This window comes from Oryza glaberrima, chromosome 2 (assembly GCF_000147395.1).
Source record: "Oryza glaberrima chromosome 2, OglaRS2, whole genome shotgun sequence".
Taxonomy (NCBI): domain Eukaryota; kingdom Viridiplantae; phylum Streptophyta; class Magnoliopsida; order Poales; family Poaceae; genus Oryza; species Oryza glaberrima.
The window spans coordinates 20341408-20357436 of record NC_068327.1 but is presented as its reverse complement, the minus strand read 5'-3'; the positions used below and the strand labels follow the sequence as shown (position 1 = coordinate 20357436).

General features: G+C 46.7%; 1 protein-coding gene across 1 annotated transcript; it reads left to right on the top strand.

Moving 5' to 3' along the window:
* Window positions 1–12128: 12128 nt before the first annotated feature.
* LOC127761352 (U-box domain-containing protein 26-like) lies at window positions 12129–13687 on the top strand. The gene has a single exon (XM_052285631.1). It carries the CDS (start codon window positions 12213–12215, stop codon window positions 13464–13466), a length of 1254 nt encoding a protein of 417 aa, XP_052141591.1. The 5' UTR covers window positions 12129–12212; the 3' UTR covers window positions 13467–13687.
* Window positions 13688–16029: the final 2342 nt, after the last annotated feature.

Here is a 16029-nt window from a genome sequence, read left to right as displayed (position 1 = left end):
TGATAGTCATATTTCATCTTGGCACACAGACCAAGGATAAGTAATTCTACTTATCATCCATTTAAACATTCTACTAGTTATTCCTTGTAAACAAGCGATTCATTAATATTTACATTTCTCGATGCCCATGTAACCAATCTTGTGCGGAAGAATGGAGAGTCATGCATTAAATCCGACAAAGCCATTAAGAGGATAGGTTGTTGGATTGAAATATGCCCATCAAAAATAATTTTTTTCAGATTTAAAAATATGACTATCAAAAGTAGATGGAGGGAGCATTAATGAATCGCTTGTTTACGAGGAATGACAAGTAGCATGTTTAAATAGATTATAAGTATAATTACTAATCCTTAGTCTGTGTGCCAAGATAAAATATAGCCATCAAAAGTAGATAGAGGAAGTAGTAGATGGCAATTACGTAATTTTAAAAGTTACTCACATTAACGACCGGAGGAAGCGTATTCCAGGTACGGAGGGAATTAAAGAGATTACTTTTGTTCCAAGTTCATATGATTACTCCCTATATGCACAAATTCTATTACTCCCTAGACTAGAAGTATTGTACTAGTACTTCACGTAATACCGTGTGTACAGAAAATCCTTTTCTCCTGTCACTGCTCATCGCTAGATTTAAGAAGAAGAATACTAAAAAAAAATGTCGTAAGTTTTTTGATTGAAATCTTTCAAATATAATTATAGTATACGTGAAGTGAAGTGTAGTTACAATGTAATAACTACATGATAACTACACTATACTATGATATGACGTATATAAAACTTATGTTCCACTATGGTTTGGTTGATTAATATGAGGATCTTACGTACGATTTGTGTGAAATTTCTTTCTAGTAATTCTTCCCTTCATGCACAAATCTCGAGGTGATCCAATAACCAAAAAGTATGAAATTTTAGGGGCAAAAAATTTACGGAAGTTTTCTAGAAATTTTAGAAAAAATAACTTTCACGTATACCACGCGTCCATGAAAGTGTAAACTTTAAGCGACAATGTAATTATATGTGGGACCGATAACAATGCTGGTCATATACTCGTACTAGTCGGAACTAAAAAAACATGTATGCAAAGCTGTGGGAGTTTGGGGGAAACACGAAACCATGCATGCTAGCTAGTGAAATATCATATAGTCTAGTGATTATAGTGATATGAGTAGCACACTAAGATTATGAGTTCGAATCTCTATAGAAACGAATTACTTATTAGATTATTTGAGAGCTAAGTTTCTAATTTAAGAAACACCCTTCTCTAGGGAAAAAAAATGTACACTAGTCCACTATGCATGGACAAGAGTAGAGAGAGTCGCCAGTGAGCAGATGCAGCACACGGTCAGTCGTCGTTGCATGAAAGATGGCCGGGATCCCGTACAGGGTGAAGCCCCCCCACGGCGCGCCGGGGCGAGCACGATGCGGTCAAGGCGCGTGCCAGCTGGGCCGCACGTGCGCCCCCGCCCATGCCCGGTTGACCGGGGACACCGCCTACCCCACCTCATAGCAGCTCCCCGGGACCCCACCCGCCAGGCATGAGTACACCCGACCCAAAACCCCACCGCCCCACCCACCACTGACCACCGTGCGTGCGAGAGCGCGTACGTACGTGGGCCCCACGGGAATAACCGCGCGCAGAGAGGGGCGGGCCCCACGTACTCCGATCCCTCCCCTCCCCACCTCCGGCGAGCCGCGCGGCGACGCGTGCTGCGTTTGCTTAGCTGGCTGTGGCGAGCTAGGGGACCCCACGCTGCTGCGGGGTTTGACCGTGGGGTGGGGTCCGGTTGGTTTGGTTCCGGGGCGGATTGAGCGGGAGCGAGGCTAGCTGCCGACACCCGCACGGCGAAGGCGCTGCAAATCGATCTGCGGCGCGGCGTTCTCGGGGAGGATGGATGGAGGATATCTCTTATCTCTTCTCTCGCGGCGTTCTCGGCGTGTTTGTTGTTGTGGCGAGTCTGACCGATCGAGAGCCGTTGTTTATCCGGCAGGAGCAGCAGCATGTGGATATATCGTGGAGAGATGAGAGCGGCTGCATGCCGTGGGCCATCACGCGGATGATGAGTAGTAGGAGTAAAAACATTCAGCGCTTGCATGCTGCAGCAGCAGCTGTGTTCGGCGCGTGCGTGGAATGTGTGTGGCAGCCGCCTAGTAAGCTGCTAGCTAGGACGGTCAAACTGGTGTTTCGCAGATGGTCAGCCGAGCTTATCACATGGGAGGGCGATTTAAAAAATAATCGATGCTATGCACACACCCTGCTACTTTCTCTGTTTTTCATTTTTAAAAAAGAGGTGAGAATTTAACATCACCTAATATAATGAATTTGGACAACCTAGATTGATTTTATTTTAGACGGAGGGAGTAAGTCCGCAACCTTGTAATACTAGTAGACTCAATATAAATTGTGTCTAACACCGAGTTAAATGTACTTAAAGAAAATACCAGGTTGTTACATTTAGATAAGAATCAATACCGAGTTGAATTCTTACTTGTTTGGTAAGAATCCAACTCCTAAACTTCAAAAGTTGGGTCGGGAGTAAAGCTGTGGAGCATCCCAAACCTAGATTCACCTATCTAATTTATTTTGTGAGAACACTCTAACCAACTTCACTCCTTTTTGGTTAAAGCTGAAACTGTTTGATTGAACCCCAACACTAAGAGAGGTGGAGATAGAGCTGGAGTCATGCAGTCATGCCAAACAGGCCCTCCGAGCATAGCCCCTCAAAGCCAACAATGAAGGGTAAAGAGAAAAGACTATTCATATCCTTCTACTTGTTTGGTGGTGTACCCATATTTATCTCAGACCTTACTTAAGTAGAACCCACTATGCGTTCACTTTACCCATACAAGCATTATATTGGTGGCCAAATAGGTCGGGCCACCCTTTGCCAGCCTAGGCACGTACCAACTGCTCATGACCCAAGCATGACACGTCTAGTCGCGCTATGCTTGGGCCGTCATCACAGCTCGTACGTGACACGACACGACAAAAAGCGGCCTAGGCCGATACAATACAACTTGGGCCGCATGGCATGATAGCGGCCGCAGGCACCAAGAATAGAGAAGAGGCGGCGTCGGTTGTTAGTGTATGAACGGAGGACGAGAAGTTTCTTGGTGGCGACCAGTAAGTGTGGAGGCTAGCCACGGAGGCGTGAAGCTGGCAAGAAATAGAGGCACGACAGTATAACCGAGGCGCGCACTGTAGAGCTTTCTTCGAGCAACCTCGCAGGCGGCGGTGACGGACAAAGCAGGAGGCAGCAGTGAGCAAAACCCTAACCGGCTAACCCCAACGATCTTTGCGACTTCGTTTGAATTGTTTTTCTTTTTTCTTTAGCGAACGTCCGAGCCTTATACAAGCTAATGGGCCTTCGTAGCTCATGTGCCTAAAACATGCCTGTGTCGGCACGTCATGATCTAGCTTCGACATGGGCATGTGGGCCAGCACACCACCTGTTTCATTAGCCGTGCCATTGCGGGCCCGACCCAGCCCTAGGCCGCCCGTTTGGCCACTTACAATGAGTATCTCTGAAAAATGATATATTTTAAAATTGATGAAACTCACATATATATATACGAAGCATCTATAAGAAAGGGCATATCATGATTCATGAACACTTTCGATATAACACATATTTTGATATTGACGAAGTCACCATGGACACACCCCATTATCAATGAATATATCACTTACCGCTGAAATAATAATATGTCGTACATGTGCAAGCACCCATACGAATTCTAGGAGTTGAACCTAGGTGAATAAGTTCTACCGTAAGGAATCTAGTTGAGCTAGCTCAGTTTGCTGCATTCATCATTTTAATGAATTTTTTTACCTGTCATTTATTTTTAACAACTACTCCTATTAGATGAGTTAGCAAATCAGGCACCTAACCTTTTCCTTTTTATTCCTTCGATTTCATATTATAGTATGTTTTACTTAGGTTTGATCATATTTGTAGAAAGAAGCGTAACAACATCTCCATTACCCAATTATTTTAATTAAATCTAAAATTAAATATATTTTAGTACTATATTTATTTTGCGTTAAAAACCTTGTTATGTTTTTTATAATCTCGATCAAACTTTTTTTAAAAAAAGGTGAAGCCCGATGGAGTAGTAAAACATGATGTACTATGTTTTAACTTCAAACGAAAATTAAAACTGTACCAGTAATTAAATCCCTCCCTGTGAATTTGATTTAAAACAAATTAAGTAAACACATATAAATCCTTGCATGCAGAGTAGTGTTACAGGGGGAGGTAGCTAGCATGACTTTTGCATCTATCCAACTCGATCAGTCGATCTTCCTCTTCAGAAAAACTCAGATAGATGAGGACCATGCACAGTACCGATTGATCCGGTCTCCAAAGGCGATTGGTTTTCAGTAATTTAACGCTAGCTGTACGTCGCACACGCACGTGCATCACATTCCGTTGCTTGAGTGCGTACGTGCACGCGTGCGGCCCTGCAGGCCTCCGTGCATCATGCATCATTGCCTTCGTGTAGGGCCCCTGATGATCATTGCCTTCGTGTTGCGAGTCCATCCTTGATTGAACAAGAAAGATTTGCAAGCTCCTACTATAGTACTAAACATACTATTACATGCATGACACCTTAATTATTTAGCCCGTGTCAGCCGCACCGGCGTCCGTCCGTCGCCAGCATCATCGTCGTCCACCGCCCACGCCCGCACCCATATCAGCCACGGTGTCGTCCGTTCGCTTGCCCCTGCGCTTGCTTGTGTCGCGTGACGCGGCGATTGCGGCGAATCAAGCAATCTACCGATTCGATGCGGCTGTGGGAGCGGCGTGGCATGGGCGCGGAGGGAGGCGGCTTGGCGTGGGCGAGGGTATGAACGCGAACACCACCACCAGTAGCGCGAACGCGAGCACGAGCTCGAACACCGCCACGAGTGCTACAAGGGGGCGACGTGGAATTGGGTGGCTACGCAGCGGGAAAGGGGTGGGGGAGAAGCCCCTTGTCAACGGCGACCATCAACCTGAGCTAGGAGTACACGCTCGCCATCCACACCAGTTCCTACCACGAGATCTGGGTGAAGATCCATGTGGATGGCGGGGATGGGCAGCGGGTAGACGGCGTCGGTGGTGGTGGTGGTGGTGGTGGTGGGGAGGAAGATGAGGAGGACGAGGACAGGTGCACCATCATCGGCGTGCTCCACCGGAGGACGCGCGACGCGGGCGGTGGACGACGCCGTGGCTGGGCGCGCGCGGCACGGGCGGTGGACGACGATGATGGCGGCGACGGTGAACGGACGACGCCGCGGCTGACATGGGCGCGGGCGCGGGCGGTGGACGACGACGATGCCAGTGCCGGCACGGGTGGTGGCGGACTGACGACGGCGGCGCTGAGCGACAGAAGATGACGGCGCTACTGACTCAATAGATGGAGTGGCACGGAACGAAGAAAATTCGTGTTCCGATGGCGTATTCTAAAAGTAGAATTCCTGAGAGCAGTCCGAATTCGATGGCATATTCTGAAAATTCTCCGCATTGAAGATGGCACTTGAGGCTGAGGCCACCTCCACCGTACTGTCCCTTGCTAGTTGCTATGGTGGAGAAGTCTGCCCGCCAACCCGTGTGGAGGAGGTCGTCGGCGCTTGCCATGAAGAGGAGGAGAGAGTAGGAGAGAGTGAGAGGGAGATACGGAGAAAACAAGGGCTTACAGAATTTTTCCCATGTTGATCGGTTCGTCTTTACTTAGTCAGTGCGTTCATCTAAAAAACCAACATTGATAATGTTTTCATTACACCGATTTACTAGTTTTGTTATTAGTACCAATTTTCTTGCTAATCCTATACACGCGTAGGGTCATGTGGACAGGAAACTATGTCAATGTTGGTTTGTCTAAGTGTCTAACTAACACGGATAAGATGTCACATTTAACATGTTCTGTAACACTAATATAATCAAGGGGTGAAGCCACAAATGAGCTAAGGTTCGAGTCGTCCCATTATATTTCGGGTCATATTTTGGCTGACATAGTGAAAAATTAGTAGGCCGAGCGTGTGTCTTCTGTTGGCCGGAGTTTGGGTCACTCATGTATATAAAGTTTCTTAAGATTATCAGCAAGTGTCTTATCTTTTCTTTTCTAGAAAAAGAGAGATTCGTATATGATAGAAAGAGTATTTGATAACGCAATTAAGTACTATATCAAATTACCATTGAAGGGTATATATATGAAATTAGAGCTAGCTTTATTTACCATTTTCCTCTGCTCTGATCCAACAACCATTCGCCAGAGTGAGTACTACTACCACACTAATCACTAATGTGAAATCGACATATGTTTGGCTGCACGCCGATGACGACTTTGGACGATGCGCGAGACGCTATCTAGCTAGCTGCCGACACCTGCGTCAACTCAAAGAGAAAAGCACGCTATCTTCGCTAGCTCTCCTGCCCGGGCAACACAGATGGTTACCACTTACCAAACTGTTACCATATTGGTTACATATACAGTAGGTCAGATATGGTTTATTCAATTTGTAGACATTTTGAACCTTTTAAATTCTGATAATGCTAAAATTTAGTAATGTAACAATCAGAACATTAACATTACCAACACAACTAATTACATTTTGGTAATTCTGAAACATTCTACTCACAAATTTTCTATCAAAAAGCTGAAAATGCTTCAAGCCAAACACTATCAGATCTTACCTTACCATAAAAAAAATTAGTAATACCAATATTTAGCATTACTAAAAATTGATAAGATTTTTTCTAAAGAAGTGAACAAGCCATAGTGATCCCTCCATTTTTTTTATATCGGTTAGCTCAAAAATAAACTAACCAACATCAAACATTTCAAAAAAGAGGCAATAATATGAAAAACAGTCTTGGTTCCACGATGAGATGTACCCTCTTTTATCTATAATTAAACCATCCAAATAGCTATATATTTTTTTAAAAAAAATGACAATATTCATCCAATGTATATATACCACTTCACACAATATTAGGTTCAAAATTGACAAACACATTAAGATATAAACAAGACAAACTATTAAATTTGTACAACCAGTTTGTACTATCTATGTAACCACCAGCGACTGTACATCATTCAGTTTGTTCGGTCCAATATATAAAATCAAGGGTTAATTGGATTCATGCCATTAAAAATTTACCTATTCAGAAAAATGCCATTACAATTCGTCTATTCGTAGCCGTGCCACTGGAATTTTACAAGATTAGGACCATGCCACTGCCACTGAAATTTTACAAGATTAGGATCAACAGCGACAGTTGGGGAGGCCGTGACACGATGCCAACATGCAGATATGGAGCTCAACGGTACCGCCACACCAGCTGTGCTTGGGGCCATCGGAGGTGGAGTTGGAGGTGTCGGCGGCTACGTGCAGGGGGGAACGCTGTAGACGGTATGGGGAACACCAGATGTGCAGGGAATAGAGATGGTTGGCTGGAAGATTGAGATAAACTAGCCGCCAGGTTCGAATCTTGTAAAAAATGAACAAAGATGCTACATTGCCAGGTTCGAATCTAGGTTTTGAACCAAGATGATGAGAGTGGGGAAAAAAACAGAACTTGGAACATCAAGGGCTAATGATTTTTGGGTTAGGGTTTCACACCCATTGTACCACGGTCCACAACAATGGTGAGGGGCGCGGCTGTGCCTACTACTCAACTCGGTGACAATTTCGACGCGATGGTACTGACGATGAGGAGACAACCGACAAGGAAAGGGGGAGGAATCACAAGAGGGCATGAGAGCGAGCGCGCGAGGTGGGAAAATAGCCGGCATATGCACGGTAGTGCGAGGGCGGGCGAAGGGGAAGAATCGCGCACGAGGCGGCGAGGGCGATTTTAGGATTGGCAACAAAATCGTGCCAGGAGGAACTAGACAGCGAAGCAACGTCCTCCACAACGCGTCGCGGACTTCTCTCCCCATGACACCAAGCCTCGATCGAGCCAAAGAATGGCTACCCAACTTTGATCACACGGTCTTCAATTTGGTGGGCCCAAGAGCGAACGTGGCGTCGAACCTTCTCGTAGACGCGATAGGCTCAGGCCAGACGACAAATCACCGCACTGTAAATGCCCATAGCAGTATCTTTGCACCGTGAAAGGCCTCAGAGTGCAAACTAGGAGTATCAAATTAATGAAGGCATCCCACACACAGCTGCCAGCGCCCTCCACACCACACGCCTCCACCGCTAGTAGCCAAGCCGGTAGGCTCACGTAGGGGTTGTAGCTACTCCCCCTAGCTTCTCTTGATCTGCCTGCATGTTCCCCATCGCTATGGCCAAGCCTCCGATCCAAAGCAAAGCATGCAACAACGACCACTGGACTGAGTATATTGTCCAGATCGATTGATCGAAGGTGCTAGCTAGCTAGCTAGCTGAACAGGCCGCGCGCATGTGACCACGCACATGTGTGCACCACTAGCGGCACTAGTATATATGTGCAGCAAGCTAGCTGGAAAAAACTTTAGACTACGTACGTTGGCAGCTACTCCTCTCCCTAGTTAAAAAGGAAAGAAAAACTACTCCTCTACTCTCCGTTTCAAAATATTAGTAGTATTTCTAAAATTTAAAATATGTACACGAATATAAGCATTCCTGATTACTCCTTCCTCTATCAAGCTTTTCTTGTTCATTTTTTTTATCGTACTCTCAACAACCCCCTCATTTATAGTCTTTTCTTCTCAACCTTAATATTATGTTACCTCCTTCTCAAATTAAGTAATTTTTTACTATTAATCTGTTAAAAATAATTACTTCATCCGTTCTAAAATATAAGTATTTTTTTTACTTTGACACAGTTTTCGAGATGAAACTTTAACCAACAATATCTAAAAAATAAGATGTTTTAAATAAAAAGAGTTGCATATTGTGATAGTTTGCTTAATGATAAATCTAGTAACATCAATTTTACATGATTGATTCTTTTTATTTTTCTGCTATTAATAGTCAAAGTTAAAAATGTTTGACTTGACATTGTGCTAAAAATATTTAAATTTTTAGGACGGAGGGAGTATATTTTTAGAGGAATAGAGTATTATATAACAAACCTTATACTCCGTACTCTAGCTGGACCCTAGCCTACTAGCTAGCTTGTCAGACACAAGAGAAACCTGCAGGGGATGGCAACAATTTTTCGAGTTTTTTCTGAACAACGATAGGGGTGCGTAGTCACAATTGTTTGAGCAATCTACGTTCAGATGTGTGTGCGACAGTGGAGTGGGTCCCACGCTGACAGTGGAGTGGACTGTGGAGGATCTGTAGTAGGGCCAGCAAGCACGCAGGAATTCAGGATTACTAGTAATTTAGCTATTAGCTGAATGAATGAAGCTCCTGGGCTCTGATCGTGCTACATCAGGGGAGGGGATCGAACACTTTCGGTGCAGAAGACGTGGCAAAACCGACTGAAACATATTTGTGACTGTGACTCTGTAAGCATGTGTGATTAGGTCGATAGATAAATTAATGATGAGAAATTGATAATTGGTGTCTTTGCTTTGGAGCGGAGGTAACTGTGCGGCTTAGACATCTGATCCGAATCGTATTATTGGACGGTCAAATGTTTCATTAAATATTTGATCCAACATGTGTAACATACAGACAAATCATATAACATATCCTTGGTGGCGTCGCTTCGAAAAAGTTCCTATGATAGTCTCTTCGGTTCAAAAGCTTTCTTTCCTTGGTATTTGGCAAGGCCTAAGCTTCTTGGGTCCGCTTCGTTCTTGTGATGGGCGACACACTCTTCAGTTGTTTCTGCGGATGAAGTCAGAGTTGCTTGCTGTTGGGGTGCGGCGACGCTTGGCAACGATAGCATGTTGTAGTCTCTTCCAACAAGTTGGTGCTGGCCATGTGAAGGAAGTGGCTCTTTGGTGGCTTGGCTGATGTCCATTGTGGATGTCGGAGCTGCTTTCGCTTTGGCGACTTTCGTGGCTTCAGTGTCGCTGCGGTGGTAAAGTCAGCGTTGCTGGGTTGCTTGGGTGGCTAGCTCGGCAACGATAACACCTCTTCTGTGATGTCGGAGTTGTTTGTGTCACTTTTATGTTTAGCTTGGCAACAATGTCCTGCGTTTGGGCTCCGCCGTTGTTGTTATAGCTAGGTCCCATGCTTTCTTCTGCCTAGTGGGTTTCATTCCCCGTAATTAATCGTGCAGCTGTATGGTTTTCGGACCCGGTTTTCCATATAAAATGGGTCATTTCTCTTCTTTGTACAGTTTCTCTCTCTAATTATAAAAGCAGCAAAAGCTGGCTTACGTTTCAAAAAAAATATACAGTAGAATCGCAACATGTATCATTCAATATCTAATGCAACATTTGCATCTACTATCTCAAACATATGTTGAAACAATGATTCCAATAATATTGGAAAAAATAATCTCGCACACCTGAAAATCAACCACTTCAACATTCTTACAAATAGTTAGTGCAACGTCAAAACAAAATTACGAAAAAAATGAATTCAACAAGTCATACAAACTCTTAAAAATATATTGGAACAAATCGTCAAAAAAATACAAAAGGAGCCTACTAGTCGAGATCAAACTTCTTCCTCCACTCTATTTGTTAGATTTAGGCCATCGTGGTCTTCATCACTGAATAGATCAACTAGAAGAGAGGATAGAGGTGAATCAACACAAAATAGATCAACTAGAAGAGGGGATAGAGGTGAATCAACATTGAATTGCTAGTTGTCTCGCTCATCGAAGGAGCACAAAGATCAGAAGGATGAAGAGAAGAAGAACATAAAAAATAATTTGCCCGCATACAGCTAGCTAGAGGGTTACTCTATTCCTTAGAGACAACAGGAGGTCAGTGCAAGAGGGAGAGAGGGTTTGAAAGAGAGTTTAGCCTGTAAATTTATGAAGGCAACCCATTAATTAGAGCTAGTCAGCTGGACCTGCATGCAAATGAGACCTTTGGGTTTTACGGGTTTGTTTGGATTGAGTCCAATTTTCACTCTACCAATTTTTTAGCAACTTCAATAGTGTAGTATGATTGTTTGGTTTGATATCAATTTTTGCTAACACTAGTACAAGTTCTACTATAGCATATTTGGTAATATCAAAACTTGTCAAGATTTTAGTGCTACCACTATTATAGTAGGGCGAAAATTGGCTTTAGACCAAACTAGTCCTTCTATTTGAAAAGAGATAAATGTCCTTAATGCCCTCTGTCATCATTAAACATTTAGCTAAACTTAGTAATGGTTGTGTAACTCTCTTTCTTCTACTTTATTAGTTAGATCACCTATTATAAGCTACTTGTTAACTATATTTATCTAAATATTTAATTTTTATTTATAGTTGTGTATCCACAACAATAAATTGGTTAATAATATACTATTTTAAACTAAGCCTTACTTTTTTTTTGAGATGCTCATATTCCCTTCTATATATACAGGGCCTTATTTTTTGGAGATGCACTCCTTATTTTTTGGAGATGCACTTATTTCCCTCTTATATAAGAAGGACTTTATCTACTACAATAATTTGGTTAAAAATGTACTATTTTAAACTAGGTCTTATTTTTGGAGATGCACTTATTTCCTGCTTATATATGCATTGTTTTATCCATCACAATAATTCGGTTAATAATATACTATTTTAAACTAGTTCTCATTTTTGAAGATGCTCTTATTTCCTTGCTATATATGTGCAGGTCTTTACCTTTTCCAAACGCAGGGGATGTTTAGATTGATTTCATTTCAAAGCATATCTTTTTGGTAAAGTTATCAAATATGTGTATATATTTAGCTTTTTACAAACTTTAGCAAATATATAAGGAATCCTGTCAAAAATTAACAATATTACCAACTTACCAAACTTTAAGCGTTAACAAAATTTAATAAAATTTATTTTGGTTACAATGAAGAGCCCCGCCAAGACCGGCTCGCGTGGCATTCTCACCCCCAAATGGGCAGTTACGTCCGCATCCGTAGCCCCAGGGCGCGCGGGCCGGATGAAGCCCGCCCGGCCCACCATCAGCCAGTACCTTCTTCCGACACCAAGTCGTCGCAAAGGCGAACCCCCCCTGACCCACGTAGGCAGCGACGGGAAGGAAGGAAGGCTCACTCACTGCCCGCACGTGCTCCCCCGCCTACTTATACCCTTCGTCTCCATCGCCTTCCACCTTCCCACTCCTCCTCACCTCCTCCTCTCCACCCACCCACCAACCCACCCCACGCCGCGATTCCGCGAAGCTGAGCTGAGAATCGGATGCCGGGGAGCGTGCCGCTGGCGCTGGGCCTGGACACGGCGGGGGTGCAGGTGCCCTGGTACTTCCGGTGCCCCATCTCCCTGGAGCTGATGCGCGACCCGGTGACGGTGTCCACCGGCCAGACCTACGACCGCGCCAGCATCGAGTCGTGGGTGGCCACCGGCAACACCACCTGCCCCGTCACCCGCTCCCCGCTCGACCGCGCCTTCACCCTCATCCCCAACCACACCCTCCGCCGCCTCATCCAGGACTGGTGCGTCGCCCACCGCTCCCTCGGCGTCGAGCGCATCCCCACCCCGAAGCAGCCAGCCGACCCCGACCTAATCCGCTCCCTCCTCGCCCAGTGCCCCGCGCTCCCGCCGCTCCGCAAGCTCAGGGCGCTCGCCCGGGACTCCGACAAGAACCGCCTCGTCATGGCCACCCACGAGACACGGGCGGCGCTCGTTGACATGGCGTTTGGGACGAACGCTGGTGGGGAGGAGGTCGAGGCCGAGGCGATGGCGGTTCTTGCTATGGTTGGGTTGGGTGAGGCTGAGGCTGTGGAGGTGGTGGGGAGGAGGGAGAGGGTGGCGAGGCTCGGGGAGCTGCTGGTGGGTGGGGAAGGGGCGGCGACGACGACGGCGACGCTGGAGTGCAGGGTTAATGCTGGGGCTGTGGTGGAGGCGGTTGCGGCGGTGTCCGGCGCGGACGCCAGGGCGGTGCTGGGCGCGGCGGAGGGGATCATGGAGGGGCTCGTCGCGCTGGTCGAGGAGAAGGCCCACGCGCGCGCCGTCCGCGTCGGGATCCGTGGACTGTTCGCGCTCTGCCTCGCCAAGGAGAACCGCCCCCGCGCCGTCGCCGCCGGTGCCGCGGCGGCGCTCGCGCGTCGCGTCGCGGAGGGAGGCGGTGGCGCGGGGGAGCCGGAGCGCGCGCTGGCCGCGGTGGAGCGGCTGTGCCGGACGGAGGGCGGGCGCGACGCGGTGGTCGCGGGCGCCGGGGGAGGCGCGGCGGCGGTGTGCGCGCTGGTGCGCGCCATGTCCGGGCGGTCAGCGGAGCACGCGGCGGGGGCGCTGGTGGCGGTGGTGGGCGGATCGGAGCCGCTCCAGGTGGAGGCGGTCCGCGCGGGCGCCATGAGCCAGCTCCTCCTCATGGTGCAGGGCGGGTGCTCGGAGCGGGCGAAGCGGAAGGCGCAGCACCTGCTCAAGCTGCTCCGGTCGGCGTGGCCCGCCGCCGACTCCATCGCCAACTCCGACGACTTCCTCCAACCATACTAACAACCGCCATTGCGGCCGGCGGCAGCGGCGGCGGTAGTAGCAACCAAGCATCGACGACGGAGAAAAAAAAAGAAAAGCTAAAAAAAAAAAGAGATTCGATTCTTCTCCTCCTCTTCTCCAATCAAATTTCCAATTTTGTATATGTATGTATCAGTTGGCACTAGTGGGACTCATCTCCATTCAAATCAACCAAGAAAAAAAACAGGCACCAATTCTCGTCCTCTCCTCCATTGCATTCTCTCATTCCTCTCATCTCGTGTGCACAACTCTCTCTCTTTTTTTCTTTTTTCTTTTCCAGTTGGTGAACCATGCGTACGAGGCAAACAATGGCCGGTGGAGGGAGGGAGGGGGGTGGGGTTGCGCGACGGCTTCTGCAGGATGGAATGTTGTTGGTGTTGGTGGTGTTGTGGTTGCGGTGGTGGTGGAATTATTGTTGTTGTTGCATTTGCATCTCTCGTCGTCCGGATCACACGCACGCACGCACGCAGATGCTGCGCTTCTGCCGCTGCAGGTTGCATGCGATGCGATGCGTGCGACCCCATCTTTTGACCGGATTGGCGAGGACGACCACCACCGGTACGTGCTGCAAGAGTACGTACACAGTACAGTCGCACAGCGCTCTACTGGAGTAAAGTTCAGAACTTTCAGATCATTACTTGTAGTGCGGTTGGACTAGTAAGTTGGACCGGGGCTCTCTCTCTGATCGTTTTCTCCTCTGGCTGTGATGAAGTTATCAGAGGCAGAGGCGCTGCACTGCAGTCTTGTGGGTGTGAGAGATACACGAGTCAAAAACTGTAGGGATTGGCAGCAGCATCATCAGTACTAGTAACAGCTGCGGCAGCAGCTGTGAGGGCCGTGGCGTTTTAGGATTGGCCCATCATTTGCAGGAAACAGGAAAAGAAAAGCTTAACGTGTGATTGCGAGAGTTTTTCTTTCGAGTTAGACCGATCGATTTATATATTTATACTCCCTCCGTTTAGAAATGTTTGTCACCGTTAACTTTTTAAGTACATGTTTGACTATTCGTCTTATTCAAAAAATTGAAGTAATTATTTATTCTTTTCATATCATTTGATTCATTGTTAAATATACTTCCATGTATACATTTTTTTTAATAAGACGAATGGTCAAATATGTGCTAAAAAGTTAACGGTGTTAAACATTTTGAAACGGAGGGAATATTACTCATAATCCAGCCGATTATGATAATTATTAGAGTATACTTGGTGATGTGATGCGTGTGCGCGTTGCACGGGAGGATTAGTCAAATGGATTTGGGGGGGGGGGGGGGGGGGGGGATGGATGGAGTATCCGCATCTCGCGCACTGAGGGAGGAAAAAGCGGTGGTCGTCGTGGATTTGCGCCTTCCTCCTCCTCGGCCGCATCGGCATCGCACCATCCGACGCCGCTAGCTGCTGCTACTACTGTCCACGCCATTCGCTGGCAAACGCCACGATGTCCAGGATATATGCGTGCCATGGGCTTGCGATTCCGGCTATAAAATGGATAATTAACCAAGCTAGGTACGGGTAGTAGTCTGATAGTACTTCCTCTGCTTCACCATGTTATTTTCTTTAACAAGAACAATATTGTCTTGCATCTCCTGTCTCTTTTTCACGATACATGTCTCTATTTCTCTAGCAACACTGTACAAATGTTTACATTATAAATATTGTGTCTCAGTGACGAATCTAGAATATTTTTTTTAGCATGGCATGCAAATCTAATTAATATTGGGTGTTTAGGTATTAAAAAATGATTTCCGCTCCCAAACATGACATTTAAATTCCATTGTGCGATTGCTAATAAACCCAACAACACGGAGGAAAAAAAAAGGACATTTAGCCATCTTCAAAACTGGGTTTCGCTATTATGTCATCCTCAAAACGTGATTGTGCCAATCTTGAGCATGTGCTACTCGCCGGATTGTCATTTTTATGGTTTTAGTGATTTTCTAAATGTTTTTTCGCTCAGCCGCGAGATGATCAAACGAAAATACCCCTACAATCGGTCTCACCGCTGCCGCCCATGCTGTAGATCCGACGGCCTCCCACCCGTCGCTGCTGCCGCTCATTACCATCTCCTTCACTTTATCTTTCCCCACCCTGACGCCGCCACCCACCACGCCGTCCTCCTCTTCCTCCACAAACTCCACCTCCATCCCCAACGCCATGCCCTTGGATGGTGACGCTTCAATCCCCATTCCCATGGTCTTCGACGGCGGCATGGTGGGAGTACGAAGGGGAGGGACATGGTGGACGGGGGTAGGGAGGTCTGTGTTATAGCCACAAATTAAGGCTGTCCTCACGACGACATCCTAACACAGTGTTCGAGGCAGCCGATGCGAGCGTCAGTTCGATGCGGAGCCGACATCGAACACATGGGCGGGCGTGTGGATCCAACGCCTCCCTTAGCTGGGCACCACCCCACCTCCTCCTCCTCCTCCTTGCAGCAGCACCAGCGGCAACAACAGCTCCACGTTCTGCCGCAATCGCTCCACCGTCGACCTACAAAATACACGCACAAATAGCTCCTTCACCATCTCCCCAGCAAGAACCACCAC

Coding starts and splice junctions, on each gene's coding strand:
- LOC127761352 (XM_052285631.1), top strand. CDS start 12,213: ATGCCGGGGAGCGTGCCGCTGGCGCTGGGCCTGGACACGGCGGGGGTG.